At 42.8% G+C, this 25,699-nt stretch overlaps 2 protein-coding genes across 4 annotated transcripts; one reads left to right on the forward strand and one right to left on the reverse strand.

The window, feature by feature from the left end:
• Window positions 1–303: 303 nt before the first annotated feature.
• On the reverse strand, window positions 304–18,521 carry fam168a (family with sequence similarity 168 member A). Of its 3 annotated transcripts, none has more exons than XM_079731455.1 (8): window positions 18,416–18,521; window positions 9,565–9,669; window positions 7,996–8,087; window positions 6,773–6,853; window positions 4,616–4,761; window positions 4,048–4,228; window positions 3,687–3,813; window positions 304–1,782 (listed from the first exon to the last, which is right to left on the reverse strand). In XM_079731455.1, the coding sequence occupies exons 2-7, from the start codon at window positions 9,624–9,626 to the stop codon at window positions 3,701–3,703; spliced, it is 675 nt and encodes a 224-aa protein (XP_079587581.1). In that variant the 5' UTR covers window positions 9,627–9,669; window positions 18,416–18,521; the 3' UTR covers window positions 304–1,782; window positions 3,687–3,700. The 3 variants fall into 3 exon arrangements, with proteins under 3 accessions (XP_079587581.1, XP_079587582.1, XP_079587583.1); XM_079731456.1 differs by having other exon boundaries at window positions 9,565–9,631; window positions 18,416–18,509; XM_079731457.1 differs by lacking the exon at window positions 9,565–9,669 and having other exon boundaries at window positions 18,416–18,502.
• Window positions 18,522–20,605: 2,084 nt separating this feature from the next.
• Window positions 20,606–24,875, forward strand: kbtbd3 (kelch repeat and BTB (POZ) domain containing 3; the record flags this gene model as incomplete). Its single annotated transcript, XM_079733910.1, has 9 exons — window positions 20,606–20,877; window positions 21,293–21,458; window positions 21,595–21,777; window positions 22,070–22,243; window positions 22,516–22,812; window positions 23,355–23,597; window positions 23,714–24,004; window positions 24,272–24,421; window positions 24,744–24,875. The coding sequence occupies 9 exons, from the start codon at window positions 20,606–20,608 to the stop codon at window positions 24,873–24,875; spliced, it is 1,908 nt and encodes a 635-aa protein (XP_079590036.1).
• Between the last annotated feature and the right edge of the window lie 824 nt (window positions 24,876–25,699).

Below are 25,699 nucleotides of genomic sequence, written 5' to 3' on the forward strand. Positions count from 1 at the left end.
TTTTATAAATCAATTCAAAAACGCTCATAAAATAATGACTGTGCGGAAACAGATGGAGGCGCTCCCTAATTATTATTACTTTATTATTGCAATATCAAACCACGTCATCTACGTCCTCACGCTGTAAATGCTTCAGTTAGACCAACCTGCACCCCCTGCACATTATCTAGCCTTTCAAGATGTCTTTTTTTTTGTTCTTCTTTTCTTTAATGATCTCGAGAGAAAAAAACCACACTATGTCCAAGACCCCCCCGACCCCCCGACCCCCCCACCCCCCCCCACCCCCCCCCACCCCCCCGGAGGGTTTGGCCAGAGGCCGGCGTGCGTCGCGGCAATCCTCAAACCCTGCATCCAGTCCGCGGTTGTTCCCCTAGCGATGCGTAGCACCGGGACCCTCCCTCATGGGGCCCCCACACCTCTAGTTCCAATGCTGCTCCTTACCCCCTCCCTCTCACGGTGCTGACTACGCAGTAGCAATCAATTCCAAACCCCCGTGTGTGTGGTGTAGTTGTTCTGTGTGTGTGTGTGTGTGTGTGTGTGTGTGTGTGTGTGTGTGTGTGTGTGTGTGTGTGTGTGTTGTTCGGTAACAACAAGATTATAAAACAAGTGCTAGTGTGTTTGGGAAAACGCCCCAGGAGCCCCTGTGCGAGTGTGTGTTGGTGTGTGTGCGTTGTGTGTGTGCGTGTGTGTAGGTGTGTGTGCGTTGTGTGTGCATGCGTGCACACATGTATGTGTCCATGTGAATGTGTTGCCGACACGATTGTTGCAGTTTTCACATTTTAGAATTAAAACGGGCGCACATTGGCCACGTGACGAGATGCCGTGAGCAGACCAACGCCGGCGTGTTGCCCAAGGGTGTTAGGGTGCAGCGGCACCACATCCTAGCCTGCATAGTGTGGACGTGTTTAGTACGCACTGTGGAGCAGGCTCTTGTGAACAAATGGGTACATACAGGGTGGGCGGGTGGTTGGATGTGTAGCAGTAGCCAAGCGGTCTTACACACGCGTGTGGAGGAGGACCGGTCGATATGAACGTAGGGGGGACAGACAGACAGAGAGAGAGAAGCTGGGGGACAGCCCTAGTAGCAGACGAGTGGGGCACGACTGAGACTCGACACACCAAGTCAAACATTGTAATGGGTTGAGGAGAAGGTGGGGGAAGGGGAATGGGCAGGGGGACACAACAAAGCCAAGGCCATTGGGCATAGTTAAGGACGAGGAATATAAACAGCAGAAAAACAAACTGAAAATAAATCCTAATTTTGTTAAAACCCTGTGCTGATATCTAGTTGTTAGAAAATTTGGCAGCATAAGTTGATGGAGAGCATAATTGCGGCTTGTGGTATTGACTGGTAATTGGATAACGACCACGAATGATGTGCCCAATGAAAGTCCAGTCAACTGAGCAAAGGGGGCGGAGCCACACACAGTAGCACAAGACAAACGGCAGCGACGAACACCCATGATTGGTCGAGAGTCCTTCTGGGGTTCCAATCGCGACGCAAGTGAGAAAATAAAAAAAATAAAAAATAAAATAAATGAAATACTAGGAAAGAAAATTAAAATAAAAAAATAATGACTGGTTGGCAAATAGACAGAGGAAATAACAAAATAAAAGCAGCTTTTGTAAAAACATTACAGAATGTCGCATAATAATAACATTAAGTGTAAAGTGGCTGTTGCACTTTAGTTTTGTTCTTGCAGACAGGTGCCGAGTTTCCATGGTACCTGTTGAGAGCCCATGACAGATGTGAGCAGTTGCATACGATGGCGGACTCCAGATCTGACAGAAAGGAGGGAACAATGGGAGGTTTGGATTTAACGCAACAACAAAGCAAATAGCAAGCCCAGGACCATAATACCGGCACATCTTTAAATATTGAAATTTACAAGGATTTTTACACAGCTGATAGACAGTTGTTTAGACTGAGAATAATAGGTATCCAGACTGTAGGGCAGGCTCGAAAACACAATTTCTAGCTGCAAATATTAGACGGTTCAGAAAAAGAGAAGTATTGGGACTGCATCTTATCAGGGTTTCCCCCAGCAGTGTATACGCGGTGCCCCTCTGTTAAATGGCCCAAGCCTCTACAAACAAATGAGCTTTCACAATATGAATACCGTTCATCTGCATTAAATTGAAATCAAATATAGGCTACCTTTAGCTTAATGTATTATCATATAGTAAAATACAATACATTACAGGCTTATTAATGTAGACCAGCTATAGAGTCAAATAGCGGCCGGTCTCTGTGGAAACCGAGAGCTCCAGTCTCTCAGACTACGCACTATGTTCTGATATATCAGACATCTTATCACGATGACTTCCATCAATAAAGACAATGTAGAAGGGTTTGACTGATTAGAAATATTAAACACATGTGAATGATGCGTTTCAGCATATAGAAAAAAATGTACCTCCATTCAATCCATTCAAAATCAAAGGCCTAGCAAATAGCGATGGAGAGGATAATGTTCACCAGTGAGAATGAGCGTGAGAGGAATCCCTGCCTGTTGAGATTCATTATTATTTTTTTACGCTATGTCCACAGAGCAGACAGAGTGCAATAAGCCGGTTTAAAGCAGAGAGCCGTACTCAGCGGTCCAAGAAACTGCAGGTCCAGAGGTGTTAAGTGCCTGTACAGGTGAACCCCTCTCCTAACCCCATTGTTTCAGCATTTTATTTTTTAACTTACTCTGCTAGACTTGGACTTCTAATTTTGAACTTGGATTACTAATAAAGAGCATGCACAGCTAGTTTTAGAAATCTAAACATTTATATTTGTAAATCTCTCATTAGATGTAAAATATAATCAAATGTATATATTTATTTGTTTTTCTCCAACAGCCTTTAAAAGCCTCATGTACTGTATATACTCACACTATAAGATATATGATGTCAGATAGCTTATATATAGGGTCTAGGATAAGGCTGAACGATTTGGGGAAATAATCTAATTGCGATTATTTTGACCAATATTGCGATTGCGATTTAATGTGTGATTTTTATAATTTATAAAGTTCCTTATGTTGTGTATTATTCACTAAAAAAGAAATAAATCATACTTTAGTTTGACCAACACAACATTGGAAGCAGTCAACATAAAAATTGCTCTTTCCTTTAGGCCAGGCCGATGTGTTGAGATTAATTTATATTTAAACTTCTTTATTTAACTATTGAATTGTAAAATAAAAATAAATTAATCGTAGTGATTTCCAGTCAGTAACGGTAACAAATCACTTTTTTTTTCTTCTTTTCTTTTTTCAAATCGCAGCCGTTGCAATTAGCATACCGCGTTCTATTACATCGCGATTTCGATTTGAATTCGATTAATCGTTCAGCCCTAGTCTAGGAGCCATCATTTGAGTATAATTAGACAAATATGGCATTCATCTGTCAGGTTTAAGTGCATGGATATAGTTCAATTATTATTATTTTTGTTTGAGAATTTGAATCTACTCGGAACGATGGTTCAATGCATTGCCCCTCGGCTATACTATATTTTATTGGAATCCGTTCTTACCCAGCTTGATAACAAGACGGTGCAGAATTTTGTTTTCATCTAGAATTTTTAGTTTAATGATGACTAATGATGATTAATGATCAAGAGAATCGTGCATTCGACTTAAGTCCGAAAAGACGATGCAGGACTGATTTCTTATCTGCCAAGTGGTTCCGTCACTCACATGATGGGCGGGCTCTACCAGTGGGGTGGCACGTAGCTGTAGCCAGGTGTCCCCTGGGGTCGGTAGGTTGGCACGGAGACCGGGTGTGCTCCAAGGGGAGGGTGCTGTGGTGTGGTCAGCAGGGTGCCTGCACAAGAGGTTCAGGGGACACCGTCAGAGCACTGAGAAGAAGGCTTAATGACATGTTATTGTATGTCAGAAAGAAGGACTAGTAATTCGCTTGCACACAGACAAAACTCCATTTAGTTTGGATTCGGCGCTTCTCAAACCATACAAAAAGACCGCTGCTGTAACAGATCATCCCCACCGCCGAAAACGGAGCCCAAACTGAACCCAAACAGTGGTTCCTGGTCCTTCTTACCTGCGCTCATAGCCATGGTTGTCCCGGCGACCATGCCCATGGCCGCCATGCCGTTGTGTTGCCGCTGGGCGGGGACAGGTGCGGGGTAGAGAGCGGAGGGGATGCTGTTGGGCTGTACCACCGTGGTGTGGTGGATCACATGGGGCTGGGCAGCGTAGACCGGCTGGGTGTAGTACGCCCCCTGGTGGACCGAGGAGGATTTACATTGGAATAGGTTTAGTATTTGGGCGACCGCTGAGTAGGGTAGCAGAGGGTGCTCTCACACCATCACATGATCGTTGAGTGTAAAACGGACGCAAGGGCTGATCGAACTATCTGTGCATCACACACACACACACACTAAATATGTAAATATAAAGATGTAAGTATTTGAAAACATACTTTGTGCACGCATTAAAAGGAAAACAACGAGAAAAATACAAGTTTGTTCCACGCAACCCGCTTTTAAATCATTGAAATAATGACGTCATTTAAATCTGTGCTTGCATGGGGAGGGCACACCTCACCCATCGTCCACAATGAAAGCAGCAGATGCGTTGGAGTGGACCGACGAGGGGGGCGGTCCTACCTGAGTGTAGAGGTTCTGCTGGGGGTAGGCACTGCGGATGGGGTACATGGCCGTCTGGTAGGGGGACGGGGAGGGGGTGTAGGGCGGGGGAGCCCCGTTCGACTGGTTGGGAGGCACTTTGTACGGGGTGCCTGCCGCGGTGTATCCTGGAGGGGAGGGCACAGCGGAGGAGACACGGTCACTGACAGGTGAGTGGTAGGCGACGAGGGGACGTTCACGTTGGTACCAAAGAACACTAAAGTCGCGTGAGATGGGGATGTCACAGAGAGGGTGTGGTATGCGAGGACTGACATTAATCTCAAACAACTGCTGAATGGCTATAGTAGTAGTTTGTGATCTAGTCACAATTGATTATCACGGCAGACATTGTGCCTTTATGACACATTTTCTTACATGGACATAACATCATTGTCAATTGACTTTCCAACATTGAGTAGCCTTGTTTCATAATAGTTTTGTAGTATTGACGTATCAATCGCCTGTATCCATTGCAAAAGGCTTGGGTAAACAGCACCTTTAGGGGTGTAACGAGTGGTCATATCTATCCACTAGATGTCAGGATAGCTTTAAAATCAGATGCCTTAAAAAAGCCTTAAAACATAGATGCCTTATTCCGCCATCTCTACAACCTAGCCTGAAATTAACAATGTTTGGGCTAGTCTGCATTTCAAAGAAAACTGCCTAAACATGCCTAAAATATGAAAAAGAGACACGAAGGATGTGCATTGTTCCTGCCGGCATTGTTCCACGCTATGCTAACACAAAAAATATATATTTTGAAATACCCAAGGGCAGTTTGTACCAGCCAGTGGGGTGCATCCATTTTAGACTACAGAGGTGACTCCATTGTTGTAGTACTACCCAACAGCCACTTGGGGGAGCCTGAAGGTCAAACATGCTACTAGCTAGTAATGCTGGGGAGCTTATGAAAGCTCTCTCCCTCTCTCTCTCTCACAAGGACAAGGGAACAAAGAGATGGTGGAGCCGCTGGTGTGTCACGGTCTGCACGCATTCTCTCACATACACATTCCACGCTCCAACATGCAAGCGGGAATAGGAGGACAATGCTTTGGGACAATTGCACAAAGGCAAACACAAGGATTGAAAAGCAGTTATTTTCTATGTGAGTGTTCTTAAGGAGTAATGACACAGGATAACCTCTCTCGCGTGCATGGCGGATTGAGTCCAGGCCTGGCCACAAAATGTATTTAAACTCATAATACATGTAGCACTTACTTATACAAATGTTTGAGAGAGAGGCCAGTTGAAACACAGAGTGGATGAAACGGGAAGAACGCGCTGATCGATGGTTCCAATAGACCCTTTGTTTTTACCGGGCCAATTTAAGAATTATTGAATTATTTTTGTCGCATCACCATGGCGGGAAGTGACTGCACACAAAGGAAATGATTTCACTAAGTGAAGTCTGTAGAAGTGAAAAGCATTTTGTAGAGTTTATTGAACTATTTATTTGGTTATCTCATTTACTATCCTAGTTATCAATTTCATATCCCAACAAAATCATGCCGAATTGTGTGGATCCAGAATCGTGAATACAAATGGGTTATTCAAAAATTGAATAGCTGCAAGCCCCCTAAACTGCCGAGCAGATATACATAAAAACAGCCATTAACCAAAACAGGCAACTGGCATCCCATTCTCCTGCGGATGCTAGACAGAGAGCCCCAACAGCAGCTGCTAGGTAGCTAGGTTCCCATTTGAACGTCACCAATGGCCTGAAGGCAGGGCTCCCATTTGTAATTCATGTTTACAAACTATGTGATTCATTCCATGCATACAGCCTGTGGCCAAACATGTCTTGCTACTGATACGACATAAAATGTATATATATAATTAAATAAAGCAACAAAACCGACATATTTGTTTCCAGGCAATCTTGTCAGAAGCTTAAAATGCCATGTATTCCAGTCTTTAAAAAATACTTATTTCTGCACTTCACTTTAACCCTTTACAGGCAGGTCCACCGTTTTTTCTTTTAGGAATACATTTGAATTGCGTTTAAATTCAGGAACGGTCTGTCATCAAAACATCTGATACATTATCGGTAAATATACACTTATCAGTAAATGGTTGGTTGCTGGGGTTCACAATTCAATTCAAACCATGTGGGATGCGCGCTGTGTTCGGGTGCTTTACCTGGTGGATACCCAGGACTGCCTGTTTGATAGAGGTTAGGTGTGTAGGTCGGGGCAGCGGCAGGATATCCTCCTGGATAACCTTTATGACAAACACAGAGAGGAGCGGGGGAAGAGTGAACACCACAGAAACGGACAAAGGCGCCCAACACAAACAAAAGAAGAGAGACACAGCCTGCCCTGCACATAGATATGCATGCATATGCCGTTCCGATTTTCAGCACGATGAAAGAGGGCACACATTTGAACTAATAAAACACTGTCTGTTGAAATCCTCCCGGTACCTAGGGCTCCAGGGCTACCTGCCAATGTGGCGACGAAGAGGGAACCAACCGAGGAACAATAACGGCACACTCGCGAGGTGCAGGCAAGTGCGCGCACATACTTGCACTCCATTAATCCCAAACAAAGCAAACAAAGCAGAATCGTGCCAGACAAGGGGAGGGGGGAGGGGGGACTGAAGAGAGGCAGACCTGTGTGTGTTTGAGAGAGGAGAAACTGAAGACTGAAGCCCTGCTATAATTGGTGGACTGTCCCGACAGGTTGCCGGCCTGTAATCACGGGCCTCCCTCCTTCTGAAGTCTGCCTCTATACATCTCAAGGCGTCTGGACTGGAAACCTTCAAACTGGCTGACCAACGCCCTCTGGGCGAGAAAGTGTTGAATTCAAGCTTATTTTAAACTTCCCAACAACATGTTAATCTGCCCCAGAGTGGTCATTATTCACCACTGTGGCATGACTTGCTGAAAGATCCTCTGGTAATTACCTCGTCTGTCTCTGTGTTCAGCTGTACTAACAGCAAACTACCCACTACAACCGTTTCAGGGTTTTTTGGATTGCACTTGATTCTAGTTACTAGCTAAATTAATTGATGAGTTTATCGTGACTGTACATGCTTGTATGAAGTCTTGAGCTTCGTGGAGACATTTCTCACCACACATGTTTGGCGCTACTACCAGCTACACCATTTCTTAATTGACTAAAGAAAGTACAAAAATAAATCAGATTCATTTCCCCTTCAAATTATACGGAAGTGGGAAACCACAGCTTTGTTGTCAAGTTTCCTTCCCACCTTCCCCCCGATTGATCAAAGCTGCTTCATTGACCAGACACCTATTAATCTCCTTTATAAACTAGATCAATTCCTCGCACCAGGAAATCACATCAAGCTCACATGCCATCACAGCAGCAGGGTCAGGAGTCATGCATGATTGTGGTCATTACCTGCGAACGCCATGTTCTTAGGGTTTCCATAGGGGGCGCCGGGCTGTACAGGACTGTAGACTGGATTCATACCCGCAGCTAACCTGTTCTTACTGAGAGAGAGAGAGACGGGCCGGGGGAGAGAGATGGAGAGGGAGATGTATGAAGATGGAGGAATAGAAGTATAGAATCTTTATGGATAATTATCGAGGTGTACACGTTCATATGCATCACATGTATTCCTAAGAATGTGAGTAAAAACCCTGAGATACACTGTAATGCAGCATTGCGACCACTAAAATGCTGGTGTCCGTACAGTTCCTTCGTGACTTGGAGGTAATTTAAACGCCCGGTTATACTAGTGAAACCTGCTTAAATTCTCTTCTTTACCCATCATGTTTGAAGCATGTCTGACCAAGTTGTCCAGCCAAACTAAAAATAAACTAAACTAGCATGTATACTGGGGAGGAAAAAAAAAGAGGCAAGAAAACATAAAACAATAGCACATTGTAGATCACAATCACTTTGCAACGAGCAAGTGTTGCTCTGAGGTCTCTGAGGACAAAAACAACCTATTCCTGACCACCTTAAATCATAAAAACAGGGCTGGCAAGACCACTGCCGATAATTAAGGATGCAAAACACTTTGCCAGCCTCAGAAAACTTTGGGGCACGTTAGTTTTGTATGCTACGCTTGCTGAGTTACAACACTTTGTTTAAGTTTGTTATGGTCATTTATTCACTGTAATGTTAGGCCCCTACTTTATTAAACAGTGTATTGCCATTTTACAGATATCCCGTTGTTCCAAATATTTGTTTTAGTGCAGACAACTGCTACTAATTACAACAAGGGGACCTGACCACTGTGCTTGCTCTTTTCTAGATCCAAAAGGTATACCAGCCCATGCACATAAACTTGCTTTATCATAACAAAACCAAATATTATAAGTCTATAAACATAATTCTGCAACGTCATGAGGAGTTGTTACACACGTCTGGAGATTAATTGATCTAGTGATGACCAAATCTGTTGCTGGTTGTTCTTTCACCCAAAATCAGTCCACCCGTAACTCTTCAAGACATGAGTAGAACAGGGAAGCAAAAGGCTTGCACTGCATGCATTTAGTTGCACAAGGCTGATAATGAGGTTGAGAGTTTAATTTTACTTTAATGTTGTAGGGTGAATATGGTAGAATCCACATTCACCCTACAACTTTTTGCAAAGAACGAAAAAACATTTGATACTGGATTAAACTTGATTAGCAAGCCAAACAAATGCAGAATTTAAATGGTTTACCTGCAAACAGACACCTTTTTTAGTATGCGCATTTGGTTAGAATGAGACAGAAGGCGAAGTTTATAAATGTGAAATGTTATAATGATAAATAAAATCACAACTGTGACAAGAAATGTACACCAACTTAGACTCGACAGCCATTTACCTCCCACGAGGCCATTCTCCCCCACTGGATCATTATGGGATACAAATTACCCCATGCACATTTCTATCTGAAAACTTACCTGTCATTGTGCGTGTGTTTGTTTATGCTCATGTGTGCGAGTGTTTGCGTGTGGATGAGTGCCCCGTACCTCTTGTGCGTGTCTGGTTGATACATGAAACTGAATTTGTCTGTGGGATGCCCGCTCGCCATTCTTGCTGTATGCAAATAAGGGGGTGGAAGTGGATATGCAAATCTGAAATTAAAACAGCGAGAGGTCATGATTACAACGAACACAGCAAAAGGGAAAATGAAAGTAAAACAAACAAAGAAAATCATAATAATAAATACAGCAAAGCCAAGCAGCACTGCGGGGGGAATGGTTAGAGGCGGTGACAGACACAGCAGGTCCGAGTGACATAGTGGGAGAGCTGAGAGGCGTGTTCTGCTCAATTAATGGAGAACCCAGAGCCATAGAACAGGTGCGAGCTTTCGCAATTATTTCTTGTGTACAAAGGACCCTAAATTACACCACCCCACAGTGTATGTATGCCTGTGTGTGCATTGTCTGCCTTGATTACAACTTTAAAAAGGCGATTGACAATTTGTGACCAACATTTAAATGTGACTATTGAGGATCAAGAATACAATTAAGACGCGTTCCACTGATGCGTATGCGTGCTTGCGTCATGCTAGAGAAAGATCAGAATAGACTGTGTGCGAGAGTGTGATGGCGGTGGTGTGTGAATAAATAAAGCGCAAACACAGCAAAGCAAACATTGACGTCAAACAGCCAATGGGAAAGCAGACCACACCTAGCGAACGGAGTGACAGAAATTAGAAAAGGAACATCCACGGGGAAAGATAGCGGCCCACAATGCCATGGACCCAGCGATATGATGGCTCACGCACAAATCAGTGTGAGTGGGACCCAAAACACAGGCCCCCGCTCCCAACTAGATGGAGAAGCACAGTGACAAAGCTGATGGATGAAGAGACACAGAGACCAGGGAGAAGCTAAAGGCTAAGTGCCAGTGTGTATGGATGTGTCTGAGAAGGAGAACCGCTAGAGGTGTATTTGGAGACCCCGAATCCAGACAGTATGGAATGCCATTGAAGCCAAATAAATATGGCTATGAAATTAATGAGGCGGGTAAGATAAAAATATATATATTTAGAATATAAACATAAAACCATAAATGAGTAAATATAGTTCAATAAATGAATAATAAGTTGTTCTTTTAAAAAGGACTACTTTTATTCATTTTAGGCCCTTTAATTTTAAATGCCACACCTACTTCCAAACCAATTCTTATTTCTGTCTGCTACATTAAAATTAGTGTGGCATGGTTCTCATAGATTCAAACCAAAGCTGCAGCACCAGAAAATCTGAGTAAATACGAAAACGGTCTATAAATGGATTGACCATATAATAATTATTGGTACCATGATGTCTATGGACACCACTAGCGCGGCAGCAGATGTTTGAACCAGAAACACATGACACGTTCGGGAAACCCCAGCTCATTCCCAGTCCCTAGCTGACTTTTAAAAGCAGGGGTGGACATCGGCAGTGCCCACTACACAAAGGGTCTTGACGATCACTCTAGCCTTGTCGTTGGTCCACACTAGTTGACATGAACAAAAAGGGGTTCACACATAAAGACTACACTGTTCGATTATCCGCGCCACCCTTGCGCTGTAAACTCGCCAAATCACACACTCTATGCCGAGTCGGGCCCGATAATATCAAACTGGTTAGAAACTTCTTTGCCTTACCGACTCTACGGTGGTGAAAAAAATCACATGTCTTGAGACCCCAAACTACAGGACAATCTTTGGCGACTTCAGGCCCGATCGCCAATGCCGGTCTATAAATTTAGAGATCGCCAAGAGTGACTCAAGATATTTAATAAAACAGAACCAAAAGCCACCAGAGAATATGGCTGAGCGCAATGACAGCAGGCTCGGTACAAACTACTGTATTTTCTATGCCTTCTTTATATGGAACTAACTATTTGAATTCACTACTTTATTGCTGTATTGGCCTATCTCAGCTTATATTTACTCAATAAAAAGACAAGAGTTACACAATAACATTGCTAGGTCCACTAAGCTGAATATTTGTTGCATTATATTGCAAGTTATCGCAAGTACACACATTATATATATATATATAAAAAACACAGCAAGACTCTTAAGAATTACATTAATCTCAATAAGAATCTTAATAGTGCTTCTTTTGTGTGGCTTGCCATTGTCCAGTGGCTGAATGATGAATGGACTCCATTATAAAACGGGCAACAAATGAGATCTCAATCTAAATAGTTAAAACTTTTGGCCAAAGATTATATTGCTGATATAAAACATGGAAACACTAGACAAATATGAACAGCCAATTATAAAGCCAGAGATAAAACTAATATAAAAATATATACGTTTGGACGTTCAGAGGATTGTCTGTTCCAGAGCTGGTCGTGTCCTTTCACTCTCCTTCGTTCCCCAGCAGTCAGTGATTGGACCCAGTCATTACAGCATGGACAGGTGGCTCTGCCAGGCCTCAGGGTTAAACACACGACCCCCACTCAGCTGGGCCTCTAGCACTGAATCAGGAAGAGGACAAGGAACAAGGTAGGTGTGTGTGTGTGTGTGTGTGTGTGTGTGTGTGTGTTTTAAATGTGCACAAGTGCAATTCCCTTTGTTTTGTTTCTCCCAGAGAGATGTTGATGAGGTAGTTTGAGCCCTCTTTTCCTCCCAAAAAGGAGCCATTCTAAGCATAAGCCTCTCCTTTCAAACGACCAGTAGTCCTCATTGTAAAGACCTCTCCCCAGAGGACAATCACCCTAAATTGGTCTCTGCGTGTGAGGACTCCAAACACAAACTTGAAGCACAATGACAAATAAAACCATGCTTACAATCAATTTTTGGGTGCTTGAGGCATGCTTTAAGGGGCATAAATGGCACACAAAAATGATCAACGACCAAAAATGTCACTGAAAAGCAGCCTTGTGGCTTTTTTCTCCAGGGTAAATTTATTTTTGTCTGTCTACCAAGCAGAGCAGGTCAATGTATTGGTAAGATATTATTAATGTGACATTAGACTACAAAGTACTGTTGTATCAAAAAATTAAGTGACTTCTTTACTTAAAAGGCTGCATTAGAGCAGCCTTTAAAGGAATTTAATAAATGCCTTGACTAGGGCTGCAGTGCAGATTCCAGTAGAGTAATCTTATACATATTATAAAGGAAATTTGTCACCAATTATTTTGACATTCACTCAATTCTTAATCTGATGGACTTCAATTTCTGTTAAACGCTGAATAATAATAATAGATCAAATTTATGTAGCGCTTTTCCCAGTGCTCAAAGACACTTCACAGTCGCTTCATAAGCTAAATCATAAGAAGAAAAATGATAAGTTTGCCGGTAATGTGTAAATCCTTCATTTCAAAACCCCATAGAAGACCATATCAAGCATGGCTAAGCCAACCCATAACTAAACACGAAACCAATCTCAACATGCATAAGTTTAAACATGGATTCTCATTTTGCCTTTGCGTCAATTCCAATTCCATCTTCCCAGACTCAATTGCAGGTAAGAATAGTAGACAACTAGCACTCTGTCCCTCTCTTTGGACTGGAAACCATGTACAATAGAACCGTCCTTCTCCAACCCCCTAGCATCTCCTCTGCATAATACCTCCCCAGGCAGCTGGTCTTTAGGCAGCGCATCAAACCAGTGGGCGTTATCACACACAGGCTTAGGATGCACTGAACACATTTCCCTCTTTCTCTTTGTATGCTCCGGGTGGGAGGGGGGGCATTTGATGGCATGGTGAGGCACACTGCGGGATAAAAATACATCCTGCGTGATGGAGACAAAGACTTATGAAAACCCTCATCTGTCACACTAGAGCGGCTCTGAGGGGATGACTTTTAAGAGACGTGTAAATAGCGAACGCTGAGAAGCCACGGAAGTGTCTTATGAAGAGTCGAATTGTGGGAGTCACTTTAACGCCCAACATTTCGACATGGAACGTCTGTGGGGAGAGCAACACTACGTCTAAAACCGAGCCACGTAACGCCATACCCATGTGCAACACTTCATGCATGTACATGGATCACATGTGAAGATACGTGAGGAGGGCTCGGCTGGCAGTCTTCAGGCTCCACACTAAGCAGACCTGCCAAAGCACTGCCGGGTTAATTTTGGATGTAGGACAGTGTGATGCACTGAGGGACCGCGTCTCCGCCGTGAGGTGGCTGGATTGCTCTCCTTCACAAAGTCACTGCAACGCTACCACACCTATGAGGTTATGCAGCCATTTGATGCCGAGCGACAGTAAATAGAAATCGTTTTCTTTTTTTCTAATGTCCCTGGAGGATTCTGGGCAATACGTACTCATTACCGTAATTCAATTTACGATCTGCTGTGGTCAATTGTTCGCGTCGCGATAAAGACCTGACCGGAATGTTTTTTTTCAAAGGAATTTCATCCTGCTACAGAGCCACTGCTCTATCATCTGCAGCACTGGAAGGATTGCAGTATATATTGGTATTCTAGAAGTGACTCACGCAAACCTGAGCGCAAATATTATTAGGGCCATTGTCCTTTTAAATGATGTGCCAAATTATAAGATCGTCCAAATGATTGGCAGGGCAAACAGGACAAATCAAACATTATGGATTAGATAGAAATGTCAGCTCCAGCCAAGGAGAAGGGGAGTGCAAATATAGGGAGCTGACGCTATATATTCCCAGATAAAATTTGGCCAAAAATGTAATTTGGGTTAACATTTATTACTTCCAAAACGGTCGCTCGTTTCGGATAGTCTACAATATAAGCCCTTTCAGCTCAAAGCATGTAACAACTACCTCTCTTTTCGTCCAGAACAATAACTTGCAGGTGCTGCCGTTTTGCCTCGTCGGCCAGACCAAACGCGTTACTCGCGTTGGATAACGCGTGTAACGCGCCTAACCTGCCGCTTGATCATTGTGTGTCACAAAAATGGTTCAACGCGCGTGGCTGCGCTGTATTTAGGAGTCCGAGGTAGGAAACCCAAACGCCGCCGTGTTTGGGTGCATGATAGAGTTTAGATCGGGTTAGATTAAATAATCTCGGATATAAATAACAATAATCGGGTTAAATAACTTCACATGGTGTGTTTCCAGCATTCGTAGTGTTGATCAGCAGAGAAATAGTCTGCCAAAGACGTTGAGGTTGTTTAGCAACCAAAGACGCTGCCCATGCAAGTGAATGGAGCGTTCCCTCTTCGTAATAACTATCAAACCAAACATCCTTCACATTCACCGAGCGAACATTATGAAAGTAAAATGCACATTTCTCGCTAAAAATGTTTACATAAACACTTTTAATGGCGTAACTGTTACTATTTCCACCCAGAATAAAGAGTAAGATGTCCGCCATGTGCTTCTGTGCAAGCGTCACGCGTTAAAAGTTCAATTTTTTTAACTCGGCGCGTTGGTGCGTTTACGTGCGTCATTACGTGCGTCTACCGCGCCGCTTTAACGCGTGTAACGCGTCTACGCGCCTAAACCAATGGTTCCCTATGCAAAAATGCCGATTTTCGACGCCCCTAACGCGAGTAACGCGTTTGGTGTGGCCGTACCTTGATTCAGACAAGTTGTTTAATACCAAGCACATCAGTGTGGGTCCAGAAGGGGAGCTCCCTGGGTAAGCATTTGACCTCGGTTACTCGCTTCCATTGACAAAAGCCCAGGGTTATAGTAGCCTAGCTCCTGAACATGAGAGGGGGAATACACTTTCCAATGTGTTCCGATTAGTAACTTATTCCTAACAAGTGCCAGTAACAAAACAAGACTGTAGTTTGCCTACTAACAGATAATCGGGCACTTTTCAGCAGTGATTAATAGGCTACCTGTGATATACCACTGGCTCAATTACATTATCCACTGCTTCTGGCCTGGTAGTCTACACAAAGGGTAACCCGTCTGCGGATCACAGAAAGCAAATACTAACCCAGTAAACTCATTTCCTTGATGCAATGATGAATTTGGAATTAACACAACCTTTTCTGATATCGCCGTATCCCATTACGGTTGTATGGAATCACTTACCGTCTGATCACTGACGGTTGGTATTATTTGTATTTACCCATGCCCACTTACTGTATATAAGTAAGTATACATCTCTATCCATGAAGTCATTGACAACACAACTACCTTTTGCAGTGTCTGGTGCACTGGAGCACAGAAACAATCAAAGACTGACAGCTGAATGATTGCAGACTGTGGTTGAGCCTTTAAACCACAATTAATAACCTGAGGTAATATTGACAGGAGAGACCAGTAATTTTTCCTCGCTAAAAGAAAGCTGCAGAAACATGAGGCAAATACTGCATGTGCCTTATGAGAAGACTAAAAAATAAGACTCATGGGCCATGGAGAAGATCAAGAGACAGCCGTCTGATGTGGAAGAATGGTAAACACATGCCCATTGATACAGAACTCTGGGTAGCTGCAGGGATACACTCAACTTCTACCTTTTGTTCTCTTGTGCTCATGTCACCTCTCCACCAGCGAGCTGAACATAACAAGTTGTGCTGATTAGGAGATACCATCCACACAAACTGATGCTTCCGTTTCACACACAGAGCCTTATATACAAGAAAAAGCCAAAAGAGCAACCATCAGTTTTGCGTACATTACATGGGTCTGTTCTACGTCATGCTGGAGGTGATGACTCACTCTCTACAACATGAGCAGCACTAAGCATAGCAGTACCTGAAAAAGAAGTCCAATGCAACCAAATATAACACACACACACATAATGGTTAACTAAATGTGTTGTACTCGTTGTGATTTGCACAACCAGTGTCTCTTTATCTGTGCAGTGGGCGAGAAGAAAGAAGGGCTGAGAAGGTTGTCAGGTCCAATTAGATGCACTTGGATGAGTTATGCTACATGGGTACACCAATGGTCATCCCCAGAATATTGCACAACATCAAAATTCATGAAGTCAAAAACCTATGTCTAACTAAATTTGATTGAATTAATAATGTATAGCTTTGTATAAATCATATATATATATATATATATATATATATATACCACAAAAGCAATATTATCCATCCTATAACATAGTATCCATCATATTTATGCTTTTAACAAACATGTTTTAGAGACATACTGCATTTCATATATACAGCAATTGAAATAATGAAGTGTTATTACTAAACAAACACAAATGTATAACAGCATACTTAAGCTGTTGCAAATGCTAAACTCAACTATCAGAATCTTTTTTACTCTGCCAACCTAGTTCTTGGTATGGCGAGCCATCACAGTGCAAGCACCTAACTGTGTCAGCCTGCTAGTCTACATTTCACCATGCTAGACTTGGGGGGTGGGGGGTATCTGGAAGACGCCATCTATGAGCATTTGGATCATTGATCGCCGATGAGAAACTCATTAAGTGGTCTGATGTCACAAGGGAATGAAGGGATGGAAAGACAGCAGTCTAATCAAAATGGCTGGCCCATCTAACATTAAGTGACTTCAGCTTTCTCCAGCCTGACAGTTTTATGGCTGCATTGTCCACCCCCCACCCCCCAATTCATGAACATGTGATTATACAAAACAAGCACCAAAACACTCAGTAAGTATCAGTCTTTAGGTGAGATGGCCCGTTCTTTTTGAAAAGCACAACAAATAAACATTATCACATATGCATATACATTGTATACTATACACACATGGCTATTAAGTCCAGTGTAATTGATGAAAACCTACATTTAAACAAATCGCTTCAACCTGAAATTGAGCTCCGTTACCTTGTTTCTTATGTGATACAGATATTATATAGACGATATCGATATTTGATAAGGATTCCTGTTTTCATTTAGTTCAATGACAATATATTTGAACAAAGATTTGTTGCAATTTACAAAGATTATTGCAAAAAATAATGAACGTTTAGATTAAGAGTCACTTGAAAAGGCGAAATAACCATCTTAAATCTCTTCGATTTGTATATCGTTAGTTGGGTAAGAAAAACAAAATACGCCCTTTTGTTATTTTATGTTTTATCTCGCAAAGCCTTGTCAGTGATGCGAAAGGAAGGTAAAAAAAAGAAAGTCAGGCTACTAGTGCCAACAATGATATATGTCGATGCCATAATGGTCGAGATATATATCATGATGCGCTGTACACTTATATGTGCAATATTCACAACTTCATCAAGTGACGGAAGTATGTTGTATCCTACGATTACATACGAGTATACCGTTCATTAACTAGAACGCTCAAGCATTTGAAAAAAACGGAGGAATGCATGTAGATTGTATACATCTTGAGAACCATCGGAGAATAGCATGCACTGCCGCCGCTCTGCAGTCCAAAGATAACGTTAGTGAGCAACGCCAAAACAGCCATGGTTGGACTAAAATGGTTACACTCAAACACAAGCCTCCGACACCATTTTGTATGTCCACCGATTTCTACACAACGACCGTGAAATGTTGATTCATCAAAGGACTTTGAACGAAGCCATCGTTGGCGTCATTGTTGTCAACCGCCCCATGTGCAAATCTTAGAAAGTCACATTATAGTGTCGTGAACGTTTTCTGCTAGCAAGAAAGACAAGAGCCTAGCCCGCTGTAGCATCCCCGCATCCCTCAACACACGCTGCTGCTGCAGTTCACACAGCGCTAGCCACTTAGCAAGGTAGCACGACAATTCATCCAACGCCTAAAATGTAACCTATTGTATACAAGCATGCTTCACATAGATATGTTACCATACTAACTAACACGTACTAAACCGACCTGTGGGCTTGATGTACAACCACAGAAATCCGTTATATTCGGCAGTGGGGCTCCCCGATAGCTGAACAGCTAGCTAAGCAGTGTAGCTAACCACGGAGGACAATTAAAAGGGTAAGAAAAAAGACAGGGAAACCATCGACAAACACGCAGATGTATAAACATTCCTCTCCGCTCTGTAAGCAGGTTGATCCTTACCAATTTCACTCGGTCGAACAAAGAAAACTCTCAATGTAAGCGTATTCTCTTCTGTAGGATCTCTTGTGTCTGGCAACGTTGCAGTGTGGTTTTGCTGTGGTGTTTCTGTGTGTAGCGGCGCTGAGAACACAGTCAGAGTCGGTCCCTGTGTGGGGGATGGGGATCCATTCACCAGAGGGAAGGGAGAGATGGAGGGATGCTAAGAAAGAGGACATGCCCATCCGAACACTGAATAATAACACATTCAAATGATTTGCATTGCCCTCCGGTTATCTGTTTAAGCACGTAGTAGTAGTTGATGGTTTTTGTGTTAGACCTGTCCAATATAATCAATATAATCACCACGGCGATATTGGAATAATTTAAAATAAGTTTTAAAAAAAAGTGAAAGTAATATTATTTGATTAGTTTGATGGATTAAAACCCTTAGGTATTACTACTACCCTGTCCATAAATTACTGTACATACCTCACCTATTGTGTATTCATATTTGTACCGCAGACCACAGTGTATTCACCATATTCAATTTGTATCTCTACCTTATTTTGTATAAAACGTCTAACTAATAGCATAACTTGTAGGCCTACTTACGCCTGCATTATATATATATATATATATATATATATATATATATATATATATATATATATATATATATGCCATGTACATACTATATCATGCAATTGCAGCTCATGTTTATGGCATTCTTATAAAGTTGAATCTAATCTAAGCTTAAATCGGAATGCTATTTATGATCAAATTTCGTATTGCCCAGCTTAATCTCCGTGTGGTCAGAATATATATTTAGGATGTGATGTTGGCGATATCTTACCCTATATTTATTCAGAACATGGACATAAATGGAAAAATATGTTGAAATGTTAACAACAAACATAGTTTATTTGATCAGATTGGGTGGGTAACAAAATGGGCCTTAGCATCCCCTTTCACCAGCCTGCACTGGGTTTACATAGGCTGATCATCCTCTACCAAATTGTGCGCATGTAATGATGGATGATGCCTATTTCAGTAATAGTTTGCATAGTGTGCATATGTCAAATGTTATCGTTATCAGTTTTAAGACGTTGAGTTGTATCTGTTTGTGCAGCTGATTTAATTCCTGGAGAATGAGATACTAGACAACACATAACTAATTAATGCGCTCAACTAAAATAAAAAAAGAATGAACACAATTGTCATTGATGAGTGAATCAGCATTACTAGCAAGGGTGTATTATGAGAACTATTGACGATTGGTTGGCGTAGCATTAGCCACGATGCAGAAAATCCTCTTGCACACCAGTAGATGAGCGCCCTCGAGTGGTTGAATGTGTTGAACGGATAGATGTGGTAAATTAATTTTGGTAAATTATTACATTTCTTTATAGGCATCTCCCGCTCGGTGTAGGCAACGAAAATAACACAAATTAAGAGATGCACTCTCTAGAGAAGATAAACACATATTCTAGCAAGCCCTCATCTCCCCTAGATTTCGTTGTACACGAGACCAGCTCCCCTTCGCTTTGGAAACATAGAAGCAAAGAATGCATACGTTTTTCAAGCATCACGGTTACTTTTATTTAATCAAACCTGCTGTCTATTTTATCCGAAAAGGGTATCTGACAGGTACTAAAGACTACATTTCCCAGACAATCATAATGACTCTCACGTTACGCACTCTGCGCCAAAGATATATCAAAATAGGCTACATAATATGGGGACATATGTGAATCCTAAATATGGTATAACATGCTAAGAAAACGACAATGAATATTAATGCACGCCTTACGTAAACTACAAAAGAGACTCCAGAGTGGAGTTGTCTTCTCGCGTGACGTCCTTCTTCCGGCGTCATAGTGGTACGAGGAAGAGAACTGTCCAAGGTTCTGACACCGTAAGTGCAATTATTCACTTGAGATAACAAGAAAGCTTACTTATCTATTTAAAGTTGATGCCACTATTTTATGTATTGGAAAGGCTTAATGCCCTGATTAAACAAACATAAAAAATATGATTCTGTCGGCAACCTGAGGATAATGCATAAAACTGCTCAGTTATCGGTTAGACAGGGACCACAGGCATATGTCAGAATAAGTGTGTTCTTTGAATAGGTTCAACAAACAAACAAGTATACTCTCTTGCTTTGTCCTTTTTATTTTCGTCAATATTGGACTCTTCATTTCTGGCCAGATGGATGCACGTCTCGAGGTGTCCTCATTTCCCCCTGCCAGCAGTAGTAACTGGAACACCATGATGAAGGAGGGTGACAGTTTTGAACCATGTAATGTGATCCCAGAGCGCAGAACTCTGCTTCGAGCATCTGAGTCCCATGGGCTCCAGCTTCTGAATCTGGTTAGATCGTTTCGTGAGCGAGGACTGCTGTTTGACTTCACATTAAAGGCCCAGGAGCACACCTTTCCCTGCCATCGATGTGTGTTGGCAGCTTGCAGTGATTTCTTCAGGTAAGATATATATATATATATATATATATATATATATATATATATATATATATATATATATATACATATATATATATATAGAGAGAGAGAGAGAGAGAGAGAGAGAGAGAGAGAGAGAGAGGGTCAGGTACTTAATTGTGTAGCATCTACAGTAGCTGCTATCGTTGCTTTACACGGGGAATGGGTTAGCCTAGCGATTGTAATACTTGCACTTGGTTCTATGAACATCTTTACTGTACCGACAGCGATATATTGTTTCACTTCCTATGACAAATGTACTTATTGTAACAAATGCACTTATTGTAAGTCGCTTTGGATAAAAGCGTCTGCTAAATGCCCTAAATGTAAATGTAAAGGAAGTATTATGTTATCTTTTGGCATTATGACTTTCTCTTTCTACCACACACGTCATTAGAGCCATGTTTGAAGTGGATATGCAAGAGCGCAATGTGGGCTCCGTAACCCTGGGCAACCAGTCTCCCAGAGCAGTGGGTGCCTTCCTGGACTTTGCGTACACTGGAGAAGCAGTCGTCAGTGACAACAACGTAGACATGCTTTTCCAGCTGGCCTCCTTCCTGCAGGTACAACCACAGAACAACTGTGCTGCAGTAATATAATACAGATTGTAAGAGTCCAGAATAGGTACACTGAAAACGTAAACTTTTTGACATGATGTAATAGTTCCTGTTGAGTATACCTGTCAATATGTACACACAGGTGTCAGTTCTCTCCAGGGCCTGCAGTGACTTCCTCATCAGTACCCTGGACCTCTCCAACTGCCTGTCCCTCTCGGCTCTTGCTGAGGGCTATGGGTCATCGTCCCTACAGAAGAAAGCAAATGAGTTTGTGGTTCAGAACTTCCAGAGCTTCTCTTTAACCCAAGACTTCCTAGACATTCAGGTGCTGTTCTTATTGTCCTCTATTTAAAAAAAGCAGATGAGGTGTTGTGGGGCCAGGGTAGTAGTAGGGACTAGGGTTATGGACTCCCAGCCAAAAGGAACTGGGTTCGATCTCCAAGAGGCCTTACCCCATCCTGCTCCTTAATGACCTATATCTGACTTCAGTGTAGGCCGCTTTGAATAAAAGTGGTCAGCTAAATGGCTATAAATATGTTATCATTTTTCTTTCGTACAGATGTGTTTAGCTATATTGTAATCAACCCTTACTTTGTGTCCTAAATTTCTTCCTCCAGGTGGAGATGCTAGAAGCCTGCTTAAGGGACAATGCGCTGTGCGTGCCTAGTGAGGAGGCCGTGGTGATGTCCCTGTTGAGATGGTTAGATCACGATCTACAAGGGAGACAGAGGCTGTTGCTAGGACTGCTGTCTCTAACCCGATTGCACCATTTACCTGCTGCGGTGCTGACGGTAACCCCCCTCAACATGCACACGGGTGCCCCCGAATACATTGTGTTCATTCCCACTCAGACCCAAACATTTCTACTTGCATTTGGGTCAGGAGGGTACAATGGTGAAGTTATTAGACCCACACTGGAGTGGGCCTAGCTGAAGATGTCCGCACCCCTTACTTTGGATACATCTCTGCTAAACGTCTGAATTGTACTAGTGTGCGAAATAACATTGGCTCCAAAGGTAGAAGACCCTGCTACAACCCTCCCTATCCTACATTTTACCTCCAGGCTTTGCGCGACACAGAGCCTCTCCTCCGTGGCGACGAGGCCTGCGTCACCCTGCTGTCGGAGGCACTGGGGAAGCAGACCCGGCACGGCGGCCTGCTGACCGACGCCAGGCCCGCCACCGTACGGAGCTACATCTACACCCAGAAGACAGAGGAGAACGGCGAGACCCGGCACTCCTTCTGCTACTCCCTGGAAGCCGACCGATGGAGGGAGGTGTCGCCGGGACCCTGCCTTGGGGGAGGGAGCCCCCTGGTGCCTGACCTACCGGGTTCACACCTGAGCAGCTTTGCTGAGAAGGTAGCGGTAGTCACTGCCAGAGGGTTGAGTTGTTCTGATTCAGGAATGTACATTTCCTGTATGTGTTGCCTGATAAAGGATCCAGTCCAACAATTGGCTTAGGTGGAATATTCAATCCAAAAAGCATTCTGGCATGCATTGCCTGTGTCATGAAAAGCAGAGGGATTGCTTAGTATTATTTAATAGCAATCCAATAGTTCAGTGGCTGGATTACTCATAGCTTTGTGTTATGGATGGGTTACAAAGTAATTGTACGCGAGACATGAAACGGTTTAAAGTCTTCTTCATGGATTTTGATTTACAAACAGACGTTTAGCTCTTAAGACATGTGCCAGTGAATATAACTACTAGTTTCACAAATAATTATCTGTCAAACTATAATTGTATATATGCATCTATATATGTATATGTATATACATGCATTACCGGTATATATGTATATGTATGCCACAACCAATTGAAGCAAGTGAACTGGCTCAGTGCACAAGAAGATCAAACAAGTTGCAGGCATACAAACATTTCCTTCCCATTGTCTTTCCTAGTTGTTTGTGACTGGCGGTTGCCGGGGTAACTGTTGCCGAGCTGTGCGCCTCCATGTGGCTGAGCCATTCCATGACGCCACAGACGAGGTTTGGTGCCTCTGTCCTGTGACCGGTAGCTGCACAGCGAAGGCCGCCATGTCGAAGCCACGCACCATGCACACGGCCGTGACCTGCCTGGACAGAGTGTACGTCATCGGAGGACGGACCCGAGGACCCAGAGGAGAGACACCCAGTCTCCTAGAGGTCTCTCACTCTCTCTCACCCTCTCTCACTCTCTCGCTCTAAACTCTAAAACAAATTGGAGTTATTAGATTCAATTATAGACAATTCTATTAAATTATTTTCTGCTCAACCGATAGGTGGAGTACTTCGACCCCCTCTCCGAGAGCTGGACTTTAGTCAGCCCTCTGCCAGCAGCCATCTTCTACCCAGAGTCTAGCACCTGTGGCAGCATCATCTACACCCTGGGCTCAGAGGTGGAGATCAGCGACTCCTTCAACCCCTCCCTGGACTGCTTCTTCAGCTACAACGCCGGGCAGGACCAGTGGAGCCGCCTAGCGGCAGAGTTCGGCCAGTTCTTCCACGCCAAGCTGATCAAGGCCGTGTCTATTCATGAAACACTGCATCTTTGTGACCTGTCCACCTATAAGGTGAGTCCTTGCTAATGCACAGTTAATGCATTAATGAACCAATACAAGCATTTTCTATGTGCTGAACATGAGGTTGACTGATAAAGAGGATGGCGTGTAATCATTGATAGGGGATGAATTGGATGGATGGAGAGCTTCATCTGTGTTTTGATATTCAAATATTTGTAACCTTTATTTAATCATTGAATTTTTATCTTTAAAACAAGAAGTTATATAACAGACCTATCCAACACGCATTCCTGTTTTCTGGTCTTCTGTTTGCTGTAGGTCTACAGCTTCTGTCCAGAGACGTGCATCTGGAAGGGGGAAGGCTCGTTTGAGTGTGCCGGGTTCAATGCCGGGGCGGTGGGAACAAGGGACCGAATATACATCCTGGGTGGAGAATACTCCCCTGATGAGATCACAGATGATGTTCAGGTGATAACAGTACACTGCATGGTTTAAAGATGTGTTGTGTCTCTGGGCCCAGGCGGTAATGGTTGCTGGGTTGCACCCAGCATGGCACTCAGGGAAGCACATAGAGTAATGCAAATCAAACAAAGAATCAAGTGATGGCCAGTGGGCCACAATATTGCTCATGAAATGGATTGCAATGTGGATGATTCGATTACAAATGGCTAAAGTCTATCTGGATTACCGGTTCTTTATTTGGTCCCATCTATCATTTCATGATTATTTCATGCCAGGAGTTCATTTATAACGTTGATCCTCTCCTGCTGTGCTTTTGCAATTTGAACAGGTGTACCACAGTGGGCGGAGTCAGTGGGAGGAAGTGGCCCCAATGCCCAGAGGCCTCACTGACTTTCACTGTCAGCTCCTTAGCTTCAACAGATACAGAGACCCCTGGGGGGAGAGGGGAGATCCAGCATAATGCACAGTGCATTGCATAACACATGCAGTCGTGCATTCATGGACGCACATGCAAGCATGCAAGCATGCAAGTGGATGCACTGTACATCATCCATGTCAAAAAGCCAGTAGGTATTCTTGCAGGGGACATGGGCTCTCCTTAGTCTCAACATTTCTAAGCTAGACTACCCGCTTGATGACCAATTTGGAAAAAAGTGAATAAGTAGTATTTAACCAAGCTGTGCCAAGAAGACGATGGAGAATATCAACACTACGCTCTCTAAGGGAGAAACCCTCCATCTTCGTTATAGTTTCTTGTTATCTTTTTTCCTTATAGTTTACCCCACTATCATGGTCCCGGGGAAATCTATGATTCTTTGCTATGTTTTAATTACCAGATACATTGAGATACTTTTCTCGTCCATCTATTTTTTTAAGTTAGCAATGGCAGCTGGAATATTTGTTGTCCAATGTGTTTGTTTATAGGGGTTTAGGTCACATTGTGAAGTCCATATAATATGAACGGTCCCCAGATGAGGATTCTCTATGCAGCCATTTAGAACTAAATGCAATAGAAAAGTGAACAGCCTCTGAATTATTAAACTAATGAATGGTGGTATATGGAACAACTGTACAAATTAATTTTTATTTTCATTGCAAACTCAATTTTTATTTATTTATATTGTGTTCTCATACCCCCAGAAATGCTCCTAATGTTTCAGAACATTTGAGTGAAAAAATGTTAAGCAAATAAGGGTCTGTATCAAGTCCCTTAACTGTGCTGGAATATAATAAATAAAAATTCAGGTGCCTTGATTCCATCTCTTATATTTGTGACCTAATATG

This window comes from Pollachius pollachius (genome assembly GCF_949987615.1).
Source record: "Pollachius pollachius genome assembly, chromosome: 3".
Lineage (NCBI taxonomy): Eukaryota > Metazoa > Chordata > Actinopteri > Gadiformes > Gadidae > Pollachius > Pollachius pollachius.

Bases quoted from the DNA above. Each gene is read 5' to 3' on its own strand.
- fam168a (XM_079731455.1), bottom strand. From the start codon at position 9,626: ATGGCGAGCGGGCATCCCACAGACAAATTCAGTTTCATGTATCAACCA. The intron at 4,762-6,772 runs GTAAAGCACCCG...CCTCCCCTCCAG, and splicing joins CAGTCCTGGGTATCCACCAG to GATACACCGCGGCAGGCACC. The intron at 3,814-4,047 runs GTAAGAAGGACC...CCTCTTGTGCAG, and splicing joins AACCATGGCTATGAGCGCAG to GCACCCTGCTGACCACACCA.